Source organism: Callospermophilus lateralis, chromosome 18 (assembly GCF_048772815.1).
Source record: "Callospermophilus lateralis isolate mCalLat2 chromosome 18, mCalLat2.hap1, whole genome shotgun sequence".
Taxonomy (NCBI): Eukaryota; Metazoa; Chordata; class Mammalia; order Rodentia; family Sciuridae; genus Callospermophilus; species Callospermophilus lateralis.
Genome location: NC_135322.1, coordinates 5,775,451 through 5,792,056, shown reverse-complemented (window position 1 = coordinate 5,792,056; position 16,606 = coordinate 5,775,451). Strand labels below are relative to the sequence as shown.

Here is a 16,606-nt window from a genome sequence, read left to right as displayed (position 1 = left end):
TTACTTTCCCCAGCTCTTCCCTGGGCCTCTGGGGACATGGATCCAGGAAGATGGCGTCTGGTGTCCTCTTTGCTCAGGTGGGCGATGGGCTGATGGATGCTGTTGAGGAGAAAATGATGGGGGTGGGTACTGACAAGGTCTAATGGAGGTTTGAGGTGTGCTGATATTTGTTCTAGAAAGTCCTCCCGTTGCCAAGTGAGAAAGACCTGGAAAATGGCATGCAGAAGTCATGAGGTCATTGCACCTTACTAAGGAGTTGGTGGAGACCATGAATTCCCAGCCTCCCATGAGAGGTCAGTCATGTGCAGCACGCTTCTTCAAAACCAGGAGGACACGAGGAAAGCTGGATACTTACCAAGAAAGAGACAATAGAAGACACAGACCACATCTCTAAGAGGCTCCAGACGACAGAGAGAAGAAATGCCCAGACTGTGAAGACAGAAGTGCGCCAGGATGACCAGGGCTGCTGGCTCTGGGGAGCAGGACCGGCTCTGGTGGTGTCATAGACTGTACCTGTAGGAGGGCTGTCACAGAGCACAGTCAACACTCAGGAAAGGGGAAGTCATCTGGTCTCTCCTGGATCCACTGAAACTGTTGAATTAGCATAAACTGCACCAGCAAAGTCTGGTGAGAAGCACCTTTTAAAGAACCTGCTGGAAGACTGTCCTAAGGAAGAGTGACCCCACTTCTTGGTATTATGATGATCAATCTCTGGAATAGATGGCCCCTCACCCATGAGTCCTTGTCACTCAGTTGTCCCCCTCTGTGCCCATGGCCCATCTCCCTGAATCCTTCTCTCTTCAGGTTTGGGATTTTCAATCTTAGGCCCCATGGGGTTTCCTGGAGACTCAGTGTTCCTAAAAGAGCAGGGACAACAGGAGAGTCCAAGATGGACCAGGAAGGGGACGGCAGCTTTCCAGATCCCAGCCCATGGGCGAGGTCTGCTTGTTCCCAGATCCTTCCTGTCAGACAGGCCAGACCTTCCCGCCCACTCTCCTGGTCTGAGCTGGGTCCCCTCCCGTGGGCCCTGAGTCCTCTGCAGAGCTGGGTGGGTTTTAAGCCCAGGCCCCACCATCGCTGCTCAGCACCTTGGACAGCACCACCCCCCATGGCCTGGACTCCCCAGGTCCCTGTCTTGGGAGGACAGTTTCACTGTGTCCTGAGCCACCTCCATGTGCCTCCAGACAGATGGGGTCAGGGTTAGGTTGGAAGAAGAAGGCTGACCACAGGTCAGAAAGAGCAGGGTGCTGGCAGCCATTTCCAGGTCCTCGCTCTGTACCTGGGAAGTGACATCAGGCACCATGCACGCTGTGTTCTGGGGCTGGGTGAGTGGAGGAACTGTCCAGCTGGATGTCTCCTAGGAGTGGGGCCAGGGCTCCAGGACCCTGAGAGCAGTGGGGACCCCAGGGAGAGTTCAGGTTTGGGTCACTGAGTGCCTGGTTCCTGGGGACAGACGTAGGAGAGGGACCCCAGACTCCACCTTCTGTCCCGACTCTGGCTGTAGACGGAGGGGGCAGCATCCATGGCTGCACCCCCAACCTGAGCAGGAACTTGCATCTCGTCCCAGACCTGCTCTCCCCGGCACCACCACCTTCAGTGACGTTCCAAGTAAGAAGGAAAGGGGGGGTCCCCGCCACCCCATGGCAGGGCCAGGAGCCCAAGCTCACGTGGGGAAGGCTGGGGTCAGAGATGGGAAATCCTTGTTCCCCTGCAGGTCGGCTCCTGTCCCACGACACCTTGATCAGCCCGTGACCAACTCAGGAGCTCTGCTGAAGTCCTCTCAGGAGTCACACGCTGAGCTTGGGAGGGGCCTGGGGGGGGCTGCAGGGCAGGGACCTCAGCACCAAGGGCTCTGAGGAGAGATGCTGGTGGGAATCCCGGGGGACTGTCCTCTGCCACCTGAAGGTTCCCTTGGTAACACTGTACTGTCCTTACCTCACCCTGAGGCTCTGCTGCATTCTAGATTTGTTGTCCCCCATAAATCTGTGGCTTTAATGGTCTGCCTGGTCTGCCTCTGTGTCACCTACAGTGGGCACAGCCACCCCAGGGTTCTCAGGTTACAGATGTGAATGGGGTCATGGGACGTTTGGGGACAGGAATCCCGTCCAAGACAATACCTGGTATCATGCAGACCGGCTCCTACTTGCTTTGTATCTGTATGTCACCTGCTGTGGCTGGATGTGTCCCCCAAAGTCCACATGGGGAAATGTGGTCCCAAAGCCACAGGAGGAGGGACCTTTGGGAGTTGAGGAGGATTAGATGAGTTCCTGGGGGTGGGGACCCCTGATGGCATTCGTGGCTTTGTCAGAAGAGACCTGGGCTGGCGTCCTTGCCCCACCCCACCCTGTGGTGCCCTCTGCCATGTTATGACACAGCAGGGAGCCCCCCAGGGGAGAAGATGGGGCTCCATGCTCTTCATGTGGAGCCTCCAGAGCCATGAGGCAAATGAACTTCTGCTCTTTATAAATCACCAGACTCAGCTGCTTCATTATAGCATCAGAGAAGAGCCTGACTCTGTAGTGTCTGCCTGGCTCTCTCCCCCGCCTCCCCCCCCCTCTCTCTCTGACACACACACACACACACACACACACACACACACACACCTACCTAGGCACTGGGGATTCTGAGAGTACTGAGTCCTGAGATGGGCCTCATCCTTCCCTCTTTCCTGGGAGGATGGGGCACTGTGAATAGGACCCTAGAGGTCAGGTCAGAGGTCCTAGGTCACTGTCTTGACATCAGGGACGACATTTTCCCTGGTTGTTTGCATGTTGCTGTCCATTTCAGTCTCGGCCACTTGGGTCCACTTGGGCCACCAGTGCTTGCCCCAGCACTCAGTGACCCCTGCTCCCAGTGGCTGTCCCCAGGACCCTCCCTCTGGCCTGGAAGTTAGGAGCCATTGCGTCACACCAGTGAGATGACCAACAGATCCTGATGACCTGTGACCCGTCCCTGTAATAGCCCAGGCTTCCTGACCCTCCCAGCCCTGTGGCTGCTTCTCCTTCACCTGGTCCTGGGTCCACTTTAGCCTGGAGCATGTAGAGCAAAGGATTCTGGGAATGCAGTTCCGGCCTGGCCAGGCTGACCGAGTGGAGACCTCCAGAGGGTCTCCACACAGGGCTCCTCCTGGCCAGCTGAGAGCAGTCCTCTCAGAGCAGTGAGCAGAAGAGCAGCCCACTGCATCCCTCCTTCTCCCTCAGCTGTGCCCTGTGGCCTGCTGTTCCAGGCAGGTACTGCTGCCCATCAGCCCCAGGACTCATGGGATTGTACGTCCCTTGCTGTGGGTTGTCGGGACCCTGGCTGGGCACTGTGGCTGGTGGTTGGCCCTGGGCTCTCTCAGGCAGCTGCACTGAGATGGTGGCCTCTGTCAGGGTGGGACATGTGACATCTTGGTGCTCCTCCACGTGGGTCTCTGTGCAGCAGAGGGCCCAGGATGCCCAGGTGCCCAGGGATGCATGGGTGGGTGAAGGCTGCCTGACCTCCTCAGTCTCAGAACTTCTCAGCCTCCACCTTCTATGGGCCAGAGCAGCCCTGGGCTCCATTCACCCCAAGAGGAGGGGCTGTGGGAATGGGGATAACCCTCTAGTGACCGAGGAACCCCTTGTTCTGTGGGTGGTGTCTGGGTGGTGTCTGGAGACTCTTTCCCACAGCTGCTCACCCACCTGCACACCAGCTGCCCCGTCCCCCTGCCAAGGACAATCCCCCCTCTCAGTCAGGGGTGTAGGGAGGGTGAAATGGGGACAGAGCCAGCAGCCTGGCGTGGTCCATAGGGCATTCCTGAGGGTGGACAGGACAGAAGCAGAGATCTGTCCCCTCCTGAGTGTCCCCTTCCAGGTGGACCTGGGCTCTCCCTGGCACACCTGACATGCTGACCCCTGACTGCAGACTCTTGGTCAGGCTACCACAGAGCTGTGGGCATCTCCTGGGTCAGAACCCACTCTCATAGCACCACGGACAGCAGCCCATGGCCTCCCATCCCCAAGCCAGAGCCAGTCCTGAGCAGAGGCAGCGCCCACTCTGAGCAGCGCCCTTTTCCCTGCTGGGCAGAGTGGGAGTGGACACAGACGGAGCACAGACTCACTGCTGGCTGAGGACTTCAGCAGAGGGGGCTTCAGAGGTGTGGGGAATTCAGCCAGGAATGGCTTTTGTCTCAGCGTCCCCTGGGTAACCCATGCCCCGCAGGTCTGCCTGACGTCCCCACCATGTCCCTCTGCCTGTGTCCCCTGAGAGTTCACCTCCCTCTCCAGAAGAGCAAGATCCCCCCCTACCCCCAGCTGGGCCTGCCCATCTCAGCCATCTGCCCTGTGGCACCTGCTTTGTCTGGGGACTTGTGTGTCCCCAACCAGACATTGCTGTCCCTCAAGGAAACCACTGGACATGTCCTCTTCCCCCCTCAGCTGTAGACCTCAGGGCCCAGTGTGAATGGGCACCACCTGGCTGTGGCATGAACGCAGCTTCTCCTTGTCCCCTGGACAGAATTGACAGTCCTTCCCTCCCCATCTGACGGGACTTCTCCTCCCCAGCCCAGTCAGCCCTGGTGGACATTGTTTGATGAGGTCGCTGCCCCAGACAAGAGGCAAGAGAGGGGACCCACTGTCTTTCTGAGTCCTTGGGCTGTGGGTAGATGCCATCACCTGGGGGCTTGTGAACAGCAGAGATTTGCTCCTCACAGTTCTGGAGGCTGGAAGCCCACAGCCCAGGGGCTGGCAGACCCCATGTCTGGGGAGGCCAGTGTCCTCCTCGACCCTGCCTCCTCCTGGTGTCCTCCTGTGGCAGAAGGGCAAAGGAGCTCCCTTGGGTCTCTCTGTAAGGGACACTAATCTCATTCATCAGGGACCAATCACTTCCCAAAGTCCCCACCTCCTGTGACCCTCCCTTAGCAGTTAGGATGTCAACATGTGAATTTTGGAGGGACACAGTATTCAGCCCACAGCACTCACCACTCTGACCTGGGGGTCTTCTTCTAAATTGGGGAAGTGGAACAAGAGGCTTCTCCAGCTCTCTCAGAAGTTCCTCTCTTACATGCAGATTCTCTGTGGCCTCCCCAGGTCTCTCCTTCCTGTTCTGCTGTTTTTCTTTGCAAATTGGAGACTATGGAAAACAGAGGGTCCTGAGCAGCCCTTCTGCCCACTGGGCTCTGCAGTTGCTCCTGCTGGGAGGGTGTCTGGGCAGCGGGGGGCCTAGGAGGGCTGCAGGTGGGACTGCAGCTGGCAATGCAGGGGGTGGTCAGGGGGGCTGCATGTGGAACCCCACCCCTCCCCCCCAGCCATCACAGGGCACGACCCCACCCCAGGTTTTGGGAGCTGGTTCTGGGGATACCATGGAATGGACAGGTCCATGGGGCTGAGTGGACGAACACAACCCAACTTCCTGTGTGCACAGAGTCTCAGAGGAAGCCATGGTGTTGCAGGGGGTGAGCTCAGATGGAGAGCTGCAGAGGAAGGCCAGGGCTGCCCGAGGGGAGCAGGGGTGGCCACGGGGACCAGGACAAGGGCGGCCCGGGGTGCTCTGCGGCCTGTCTTGGAGGACACTCATTTGGCCCTCAATCATAGAGATTTTTTTGTTATTTTTTTTTTAGCTGTAGATGGACACACAATATCTTTATTTATTTTCATTTTGTGCTGAGGATCACACCCACTGCCTCACACACGGAAGGCAAGCGCTTTACCACTGAGCTACAGCCCCAGCCCCAGGTGGAGATGTCATTTACCCACATGACACATCTTTCCCCTCCCCAGAAAAAGGTTTCAAGGAAAACCCACACGAGTCACAGGGCTCCCCTCCCAGGACCCCCACGACCTGCCCCAGCTGCAGATCACTGTACTCAGGCGCATGCTGCTGCTCACAGGAAATCCTGGCCACCCCAGGGTGGACGTCCACACTGGCATTTCGTGCTCTGTCCCTTCTGTTCCCTGGGTCTCCTGGGGGCAGAGCCAACCAGCTCTGGAGGCCCCTGGTCCACATGCTCTGGAGTGACCGGGCAGCAGAGGGCATGGCCGTGAAGGAGTCCGTCCTGGTGGCTGGTGATTGAGGGGACGTTTTGCCCCTTTTAAAATCTGCCTCTTCCCTTCCCACTGTCTTCCTGGCCAGTCCCCCCTCATGAGGCCTCAGCCTGGGTCTCTGTCCCTCAGGCCACCTGACAGCCGGGTCCCTCTGTGTCCTTGGTGTTTTACCATAGAGAACCCAGCCCTGTGTCTCCTCTGCACAGTCCCCTGAGACCAAAGTCCAGTCAGGGCGGGAGCAGCCCTCCATGCTGCCCGGTAGACCCCAGTGTGGCCCAGGTGCCTGAGGACTTAGTGTCTGTCCCCAAGGTGTAGATTTCTTTGGGACAGTGTCCAGGTCTGGTGTGCAGAGAGGGTGTCACCCTGTGTGGCTGCTGAGGGAGGGAGGAGAGGTGGCCTGCTCACCCCAGTGGCCTCCCTTGATCCTGACTCTACAATCGTCTGTGGCCCTGGGGTCACTCAGGGCTCTGGTTAGAGGAAGCCCATTGAGTGACATTGCAGAAAAGTCTCCCAAGAGGAAGGACGTCAACAGGGAGGGAGGAGACGGGTGACTCAGGGAGGTCCCTGTCCTCTCTGTCCTCAGGGCTGCAGGCTGGATGTGGTGGTGGGGGCTGGTCTCCAAGGGCAGAGGCCACCCTGGCAGAGACTGGCTTCAGCTCCTCCTCTAAGAGGCCACCGTCCCCTCTGTCCCCTTCCCGTGGGCCTCCTCCTGTGGGCTCTTAGTTCCTCAGAGAGGAGCTCTGGGGGCAGACTTCCCCTGTGGCCCTGCAGCCCCGGCCGACATGCTGCTGCTGCTGCTACTGCTGCCCCTGCTGCGGGGCTGTGGGCGGGTGGAGGGCCAGGGGGGTTACACCCTGAAGGTGGAGAAGAGGAAGGTGACAGTGCAGGAGGGCCTGTGTGTCCATGTGCCCTGCCAATTCTCCTACCCCAGGAGCAGCTGGACTAAGAGGGACCCAGCTCATGGCTACTGGTTCCGTGAAGGGGACGAGAAAGAGGATGCTCCAGTGGCCACCAACAACCCTGACAGGAAGGTGCGGGACGAGACCCAGGGCCGGTTCCAGCTCCTTGGGGACCCAAGAACCGACAAGTGCTCCCTGAGCATCAGAGACGCCAGGAAGGCGGACACGGGGTCCTACTACTTTCGGGTGGAGAGAGGACACTTGATGTACAGTTACCTATATGACAGTGTGTCAGTGCGAGTGACAGGTAAGGCACCAGGTCAAGGCAGCCTCAGGGAGGTCACGGGGCAGCAGGGCAGAGCTGGGTGGGACCCTGCCTGGGGGAGCTGGGGTCAAGCATTAGGGGCTCAGGGAGCAGCTGGGTCACAGCCTGAGCTTCTCTCAGGGCCCCACCTCCCACCCTCCCCCTTGACCCTGCCTGTCCCCTCTGCTCACCAGCCCTGACCCCTGACATCCTCGTCCCTGGGACCCTGGAGTCTGGCCGTCCCAGCAACCTGACCTGCTCTGTGCCCTGGGCCTGTGAGCAGGGGACGCCCCTCACCTTCTCCTGGGAAGGGCCCTCTGTGTCCTCCCTGGGCCCCAACATCATCCACTCCTCGGTGCTCACCCTCACCCCGCTGCCCCAGGACCATGGCACCAAACTCACCTGCCAGGTGACCCTGCCTGGGGCCCGTGTGACCAGGACAAAGACCGTCCACCTGAACGTCTCATGTGAGAGCTGGGCTGGGACACCTGGGTCTCTGATGGGGCTGGTCCCTGAGGGAGCAGGGAGAGGGGTCAGACCCTGGACCCTGGGTGCTGGGTCCTGAAATCATGTGGGGGCTGGGCCAGGAGGATGCAGCCTCCACCCCTCCCCACCATGAGGCTCCTGGGACAGAGGGCTGATGTCCCCAGCCTCCCACTGACAGGTCTGCGTGTCTCCCTGTCCCAGACTCTCCACAGAACCTGACTGTAACTGTGTCCCCAGGAGCTGGCCCAGGTAGGGAGGGGCCTCGCTGGGGCTGGGGGGCAGGGCCTCTTCAGCTCAGGGCAGGGCTGGGTCCCCTCTCCCTGGTGATAGAGCCCCTTATTGTGGAACCCATTGACCCCTCCCCACTGAAGTCCTATGTCTGTCTTGAGCTCCTGTCCCCACTCTCCCTGGATTCCAGCAGCTACCCCTCACCCCCACAGGGACAGGGTGACACTCTCACAGCAGAACTGATCTAAGTGCTTGTGGGAGGAGGCACAGTCCAGGGCACACACAGAACGCATAGCAGTCTGTCCCCAGAGCCTAGATCCCTCCCAGAAGTGGCCAGTGTCCATGCAAGCTGAGCCTTGGACTGTGCAACTGGGGACTGAGAGGTCCCTGCATGTCAGTAGCACTCAGGGTCCTCGTTCTTGGTGGTGAGGGTGTCCCACTGCCCAGATGGACCCTGTTCTGTGGGTGTCCTCTGCCAACCAGCACTAGTCCATTCAGCCCACAGGATTGTGCAGTGGTTGGTCCTGAGCCTCTGTCCACAGCTGGGTGTGCACGTCAGTGAGCTCAGCTCCTGAGCACAAAATACAGCTGTGCCACATGTTCTGGTCCAAGAGCTTGAGTCAATATAGCTGAAGGAGGTACAGGAAAACACATCCGTCACAGGAACATCAACTTGGCCACATTCCTGGGCACAGGTCAAGGGTGTGTTTTCCTGTGCTTCATTCAGTCCATGAGTGTGTGTGGGTCCCCTCTCTGGACTCCAGGGTTCTCTTTCCTTTGCTCTCTTAGTCACTCTGACCCTCTGTCTCTTTCTCCACAGCATCCACAACCCTGGGGAATGGCTCATCTCTTTCCGTCCTGGAGGGCCAATCTCTGCGTCTGCTCTGTGTCGTGGACAGCCGTCCCCCTGCCAGGCTGAGCTGGTCCTGGGGGAACCTGACTCTGTGTTCCTCGCAGACCATGGACCCTGGGGTGCTGGAGCTGTCTGCAGAGCACCTCAGGGGTGGAGGGCAATTCACCTGCCGTGCTCAGAACCCTCTGGGCTCCCAGCACATCTCCCTGAGCCTGTCACCACAGAGTGAGTGTCACAGTGGGCTGCAGAGGGGCAGGAGGAGGGGGCAGCACCTGCCCCACACCAGTCCCTGCAGCCACCTCCTGGGCTTGAGAGGGAAGCTCATCTCTGTCCTGCCCTCAGCTGGGGGCCTGGGACCCAGAGCCTGGCTGCCCCCTCCCTGCTGGGCCAAGGTGGGTGGTGGATCTTGGAGGCCAGGTGGGCCTTAGACAGGTGGTCTGGGCAGCAGGGCCCTTGCTTTGTGGGCCAGGACTCGTGAGGCATTTGCCTTGGGCACAACATTTAGGATGAAGCCAGAAGCCAGAAGCCAAGAATAAAAGCAAACAAAACCCCCGTGAGAACAGAACCAGCCCAGACACTGAGCGAAAATAGTATCACGGTGCAATAATTAAAAAGTAAAAATGGAAGAAAAAATTCTATGGTGAACAAAATACCAAATTTTAATAACCACACGGCGCCCCCCGCCCCATCCTAGTTCTCCTGGTCTGGGAGAGGGACCAGGAAGGCTCAGTCCAGGGTCCTGCAGGGAGCAGGGAGGGAGGAGGGATCCTGGGAGCTGAGTGGGCAAAGGGATTCCCTCTGGTGCGTCCACAGGCAAAGCAGGGCCTCTATCTGGAGTGACGCGGGGGGCCCTCTGGGGCGCTGGAGCTACCTCCCTGCTCTTCCTGTCCTGCACCCTCCTCCTCCTCGGGTGAGCATTGGCGGGCGTCGGGGAGGCCGGGCAGCACCCTGGACAGGAGGAGGGCGAGCCGTGCCCAGCCCTGAGCTGGAGGGACCTGGATGGCCGAGGGCGTGAAGCCAGGGCACCTGAGGTCCAGGTGGGCTCTGGGGGAGCCAGCCACACAAGCCCTCGTCCCAGCAAGGGGCTCCCGGGCTGTCCCCACTCTCGGAGGCTGGAGCCCGGAGCCTGCCTTCCCAGTAGGAGCCTCCAGGACAGGACCGTCCTCTCCCACGTGGCCACCCTCCTGGGCTCAGCAGGAAGCAGGGGTGGGGTGGCCGTCTGCCCTCTGTGCCGCCTGGTCCCACTGAGGCTCCTTGGTGTCCCCATTCAGAGCGCGCTCCTACAGGAAGAGGTCCGCCAGGCCAGCGGAGGGCTCGGGGGATACCAACGCTGTCCAGGGCCCGGCCTCTCAGGTGAGTGACATGGCGCATCCCCACACCTCCGGGTGATGTCCCCAGGGCTGCTCTGCTGAGGGTAGTGCAGCTGCTCTCCCCTCTTCCCCGGGACAGCCGGCTGTCCAGCTGGATCCCCACACCGTGGGCTGCTGACAGCGCCCTCCTCCCTGCTTTCTCCCAGGCCTGGCCTCAGGGACCCCCTCTGCTCTGCTGTCCTCCTGTTAAGCCATTGTGTCACATCATGTCTCCTCAGAGCAGCGAGCACCAGTCCCGCACTCCCTGACCCCTTCATGGTTAGGGACTCGGGATCTCTTCCCTGGACCTGTTCCCCTCCCGCCTCTGTCTCCCCTTCCACCTGGTGCCATCTTCCAGGCGCCCAGTGTCCACTCCTCTGCACTTGAACACCTGTCTGCAGGGCCAGACGGTAGACCCCTTGGCTGCTGACCCCCTGTCCCTGTTGTGGCTTCTCAGCTCTGCTACTGTGGCATGAGGATCTGCTGTGTCACAGGGTCTGTGCAAATAGTGACCATGGTCCTGTGCAAGGCTGACCCCAGGGAAAGTGAGCTCCTCAGCCCCTGGTGGCCCCCTACCTCCCATCAGGTCAGGAGCCTGGGGGAGCCAAGGAGCCACTTGCCTTCAGTGAAAATTTAAGGGGTGCCAAGAAAATCTCAGGAATGGAGACAAATAGTGTCCTAATGAGCTGACAAAACCAGGTAAGGTAAAGTTAGTTAAGGTGACTTAAGGTTGTCATTCCGTCCAGAGACATTGTGCAGCGTGGCCGCATTCCCCTGAACAGAAGGGAATAAAGAGTAGGTTGTAAATACCGTCCCCTGTTCATCTCTAGCAGAGCCAGGAGGCGCAATGACCTCAGGGCTGGTGGGGACATCAGATCCTCAACTCAGGAAAAGGCTGTGCTACATATTAATGAAACGTGATCATTTCACTTATTTTAAAGTCCTCTAAAAAAGCTGACCATTACAAATGGCACTAAAACATATAAACAGAGTGTTCCTCCAGTTGGCTCAGCTGGACACTTTCACTAATGCTGGGTTTATTTTGTTTTCCACGAATTTTGGCATTTATTTTGATTTTTAAAATCTTTGCATTAAAATATTTATCTCAGTTTCTGACATTTTTCTCCCCCTTTTTAATTTTTCTCTCCTGGTGAGTGCCCAGCTCACTCGCCTGGCCCTGTTCTCCCCACAGCCTGCTCCCGCCCCCCACACTGGGCTCCTCTGCAGAGGGCCTTCACTGTGGTCCCCCAGAACAGAACAAGGTCATTGGTGCCTCTGGGCCTGGGCCTGCCTGTTCCTCCCTCTCAGAGGCTCTTTGCAGTCCCACTATTCATTCCTGTCACCCTCCTTTCTCTAGGACCTGTCACCCTCCTCCTTTGTGTTTTGTATCTAGAGCCTGCTTTGGAGAGTTTGGCAGCAAAGTAGCCTGCTCTGGAATTCCTTAACCCCTCAGGGAATGTCCCTGAGACCTACCAGGGACCAGCTGTGTAGGGGCCAGGGACCCATCTATGAGACACAGCAGCAAACTGAGGCTCGGAGCTACTCTTCTAGACAGAGGGATGCAGCAAGCCACCAAGCAAACAGATGGTGGTGCATGGGCACAAGGAGAGAGAGACTGACTCTGGGGAAGGAAGAGTGCAGGACTGGGAGGGGCTGAGAGGTTTCTGTTTTTTAGATCTGTCCTCCATGGTGAAAACCCATGCAGCGTGAGTTTGACCGTCTTAGCCGTGTTGAAGTTAGAGCTGGGCAGCAGACCCCCGGAGCACTTCATCTCCATCCATGAGCACAACCCGCTGCCCTCCTGCCCCCCACCCTGCCAGCCACCCTCCTACTCTCTGTCTGTGCCTTTGCCTCCTCTGGGCCTCTCTGAGGTGGACTTGTACAGGATTTGCCCTTTGGTGACTGGCTTATGTCATGCAGCAGGACCTCAAGGTTTGTCTGTGTTGTAGCAGGTGACAGAAGGTCTTTCTTTTTAAGGGTGAATAATATCCCCCACATTTTCTTTGCCCATTTATCTGTTGATGGGCATTCTGGTTGCTTCTATTTGTTGGCTACTGTGAATAATGCACAGCTGTGTGAGCATCCTTTCAAGATTCCGTTTTCTAGTTCTGGGTATGTGCCCATAACTAGGATTTCTGGATTGTATAGTGTTCTATTTTCAATTTTTGAGGAACTTCCTGTTTCTGCAGAAGCTACACCATCTTACATGTATCAGAAGTGTTCGAAGCTTCCCATTTCTCAACATCCTTGGCAACACTTTTTTTTTTTTTTAAATTTCCTATTATTTTCCTAATACTGTCCATCTAATGCATGTGAGTGATAGTTCTCTGTGGTTCTGACTTGCATTTCTCTGATCACTAGTGAACTGACGATTTTTGTGTGCGTGCTTATTGGCCATTTCTGTGTCTTTTTGGAGAAATGTCTGATCACGTTCTTTGCCCACTGTCTACTTGGGCTGTGTTTTGTGCTGACGTGCTGCAGGGGTCCTTCTGCAGCCTGGCTCTTGGGCCCTTATCAGATGGAAGGCTCTCCCAAGTGTCTTCCCACTGTGGCGAGGGCAGTGACGAGGGGGCTCTGGAGTCTGTGGTGTGAGGGTTCCAGGCAGAGGAGCAGTGGGTGCAGTTACTCCAACAGGAGGCTGCCCAGGGGTGGGGGCAGGGCCTGGGCTCTACAGAGGGAGGCAGGTGACCCCAGGAGATCAGCTGGGAGAGGCTGAGCTTATGCAAATCCCATCTGCTGTGGGGCTGTGCAGGGTCTGCAGGCCTGAGCACCAGGAGGAGTTCTCTGGCTTCTGTGTGCAGGAGAGACCCTGTGTGTGTGTGTGTGTGTGTGTGTGTGGTGTGTGTGTGGTGAGGCCTGGTGTGTGTGTGTGTGCAGGAGAGACCATGTGAATGTGTGTGTGTGTGTGTGTGTGTGTGTGTGGTGGGGAGCAGGTGTGTGTGTGGGGGCAGAGGCTGGAGGTTATAAAGGAGGCTGGGAGGCATTGCCAGGCAGGAGGTCACGCTGGCTGGAACCTTGACTGGCCTCTGGCTGGATCCTGAGGTCAGCTGAGTGGGACCACTGTGGACGGGGAGCGGGGACTGAGTGACAGGATCCAGGATGCTTGAATCCGGGATCTTTGCCCTGAGCAGTCAGAATGGAGGCGCCAACCACTGAGGTCCAGACGAGGTAGGAGGAGGGACTTGGGGAGGGAAGGAGGAGTTCTGTTGAAATAGGTTTTAGCTCTGGACAAGGGAAGGGTTCCAGTACTGACAGCCCCTACTCACAGTGTTTCCATGGGCGACTTGTCAACTTTACGAACATGCAAAGCAGTACCCACTCGGAGAAGCCACATTTCAGGTTTAGCATGTTGACCTTCTCCGGGACCAGGGATGGGTGGTACATGACACGCTGTGGCCCTGGGCAGGGGCAGCGTCCCGCCACAAGCCGAGGTAGACCAGCGCTCTGTGGAGGACTGCGCTGCCCTGTTGTGGATGCGGTGTTGAGTGGCTCCACAGCTGTTCAAACTCGATACAAAACAGGCTTTGCGTGAGACTCTCCCAGTGCCAGACTCACATGAGTGTGGTGAGGGAGCTTAAAGGTCGGGAGGTAAACTGGTGCTCCTGGGCCGTCCAGTGCACTAAGCTCACTTTTGACCTTGACCTTTTTAGTTATGTAGGTTTATTGGCTGTAACTTGAGGAGCGTCTGCACACTGTTGGCCCGAGTCTGTGGTCAGGAGGGGGAGCGGGTAGGAGGGCTGCATGTCACAGCTGTTGATGGCGAGGGATCATGTGGACTGACCGTGACCACCAAGGGACGTTGCAGAGAAGAATGCGACAACTGAGGTTCAGGGATCAGGAGGTGTGGACAGGACAGAGGGCTGCCCGGGCGGTGGATGGGCCTGGAGATGTTCCGTAGCTCAGTGCAGAGGGCCTCTGCGTGGGGAAGGTGTGCGGCTGCGTCCTGGGCTTCTGCAGAGTCCAGGAGGAGCAGGGCTGGGGGCCTCAGGGTGGAGAAGCAGCTGGAGTGTGAATCCTCAGAGAATCAGGAGGCAGGGGGCGGAGCCAAGTCACTGTGGCTCTGTGGTGCCATCTGCTGTCCAGAGTGGGCAGAGAAAGGCCTAAGATGGGGGACGCCTGGGGGAGCCCCTGTGGCTCTCTGCTGCCTGACCTGCTCTATTAGCTTCCTGCTGCTGCTGTAAGACTTGCCACAGATTTAGTGCCTTCAAATAAAAATACCTGTCACTTTACCATTCGGGAGGTCACAAGTCCAAAATGCGTTTCCCGGGAATAAAATCAGGGAGCGGGCGCTGGTTCTCGGGGAGGCTCCGGAAGATGACGTTTTCTTGCTTTTGTGTCTTGGGGGCCTGGGGACCTGGACAGGGCTGGGGCCTCTCTCCATCTGCAGAGCCAGCAGCATCGTCCAGTCCCTCGTGTCCCCTGCACCTTCACTGAAGAGTCCCTGGTGATTACTGGGCTCGCCCACAAACCCAGGATCCCTCTGCACCTCCACATCCTGGACTTAATTCCTCCTGCAAAGTCTCTCTCACAAGGAAATGTATTTGCAGGTTCCAGGGACTCACATGAGGACATGTGGGGGTCCTTTCTCTTCCTCTTGGGGGGATACCATTTCTTTGGCTGGCTCCTGCCCCAGTCCCATCAGATGTAAGCATCTCGGGGCGGGCGCCATGTCTGGTCCAGGCCCGGCCTCTCCCAGGTGCCCTGTTCCTGCCCATTTTATCATAATGCACGATTGCATTTTTGGTTTTTGATTAGTCCTTATTGTGACCACCGTCCATTAAGGAATGAGCTGCAAGAGGCCGGGCCTAGGTCTGCTGTGTCCACAGGGTGCACCGAGCACCAGCTTAGGATCTGGCACCGCGGCCCTCAGGAGGACACTGGGCTTTGGGGTCAGGGAGAAACAGATGAGACCCTGATTTTACCTGGAGTTCGGGTGTGCTGCGTCCCTACTTCAACCTCGGTTTTCACTTCTGTGAAATGGAGACGAAATAACACCTCCCCCATGGAGCTGTTGGGGGGAATTCACGAGGCTGGGTGCGCGTGGAGCATTCGGTGCTTGGGGAAGTGTCCATGGGGGCAGTTCAACTCTGGCGCACAGGGCTGTGTGGATGAAGGACACAGGGCACCCCTGGAGCCCTGGCCTCCTCCCACTGTCCACCTGACTCTCTCCTCTCTCCACTCAGAGCTGCCTGGTCCAGTCCCAGGCAGAGGAACGCTCCCCAGAGCCAGCTGCCCTGGCCCTGGCCACCCGCCCCTCAGAGGATGAGGAGATCCATTATGCAGCCCTCAGGTTTCATGAGGTGAAGGCCAGCGAGCCGCAGGGAGAGCAGGCCCCCGACAGTGAGTACGCGGAGATCCACATCCAGCCATGAGAGACTGAGACCGCCCCGGCTCAAGGAGGCGCAGCCTCTTCCAGGCCAAGGAAAAGTCAGGTCCCTGTAGAGGGACGCCTCTAGGTCCTGGCGCCACGCAGAGCTGGAACCCAGACCTATTCCCAGCTGCGCTCCGTGCTGTGGCCACCTCCTCCTCTCCCGCCCACCTGCCCACCCAGGGCTCCGCTCTCCTCTCTGCTCCTGAGCTCAACTCTCTCTGACTCCACTGCAGTGAGATCCTGCTGTGTGTCTCTCTGGCCTGTGTCATCCACCACACTGTCCTGCAGGTCACCAGGTGTCACAATGACAGGACATCACACTGTATATTGCAAGAGAGGAGTGTGGTTTGTGGTGCTGGGGATGGAACCCAGGCCCTGTGCACGTGAGGCAAGCTCTCTACCAACTGGGCCATGTCCCTGGGCCTCAAGGGAGGATTTTAAATGTCCTCACCACAAGGGAATGAAGGGTGTCCCAGGTGATGGATGGCTAATTGGCCCAGTGTGTCAGTCCTCAGGGTGTGAAGCTATTGAACATCACATTGTCCCCGATAAATGCACACAGTTTCTATTTGTACATCAAAACAAAACAAAACTTTAAAAAGCCCTACAGTGAGGAATGGAGGGACAGAAACTCTCTCTGAACCTGGGCTGAGACGTCCGCCTGCCGGGTGGGGGTTAAGGAGTCAGGTCCCGTCAGCAGGGCGCCTGGAGGTGGGTGCTGAGCCCCTGCGGGTCCCTGTGCTCTGAGCAGCAGGACCTGCGGGCTCCTCCTCTGGAGGCAGCAGTTGCACCTGCCTGTGCCCTTGGCCACACGTGGCCATTCCACAGCTTTCCAGGAAGTGACCGTGCCTTAGGGTCAGGCCTGCGCAGCTCTGGCCCGGCCTCCTTCCCTCCTTCTGGCCTTGGCCTCCCAGCTCTCCGTAGCTGTCACCTGCGTGCAGTCAGGGGGCATGGACACAGGAGCTCTCTGCTCTGCTCGCAGCTCACCGGGGCTCCCTGGTCCTGAGTGGCCCATCCCAGCCTCCTGTGGCCTCCCTCCACGCCCTCTCGGTCCTCACTGCTGCCTTTCTGAGCCCTTTTCTGTCGGCCCCATGACACCTCCATGGTCCTTGGA

General features: G+C 58.2%; 1 protein-coding gene across 2 annotated transcripts; it reads left to right on the top strand.

Moving 5' to 3' along the window:
- Positions 1–6,784: 6,784 nt before the first annotated feature.
- On the top strand, positions 6,785–15,666 carry LOC143384291 (sialic acid-binding Ig-like lectin 8). 2 transcript variants are annotated; one of them, XM_077105712.1, is made up of 7 exons: positions 6,785–7,208; positions 7,400–7,672; positions 7,893–7,940; positions 8,740–8,997; positions 9,586–9,682; positions 10,044–10,125; positions 15,305–15,666. In XM_077105712.1, the coding sequence occupies exons 1-7, from the start codon at positions 6,785–6,787 to the stop codon at positions 15,491–15,493; spliced, it is 1,371 nt and encodes a 456-aa protein (XP_076961827.1). In that variant the 3' UTR covers positions 15,494–15,666. The 2 variants fall into 2 exon arrangements, with proteins under 2 accessions (XP_076961827.1, XP_076961826.1); XM_077105711.1 differs by having other exon boundaries at positions 8,740–9,003; positions 9,562–9,682.
- Positions 15,667–16,606: the final 940 nt, after the last annotated feature.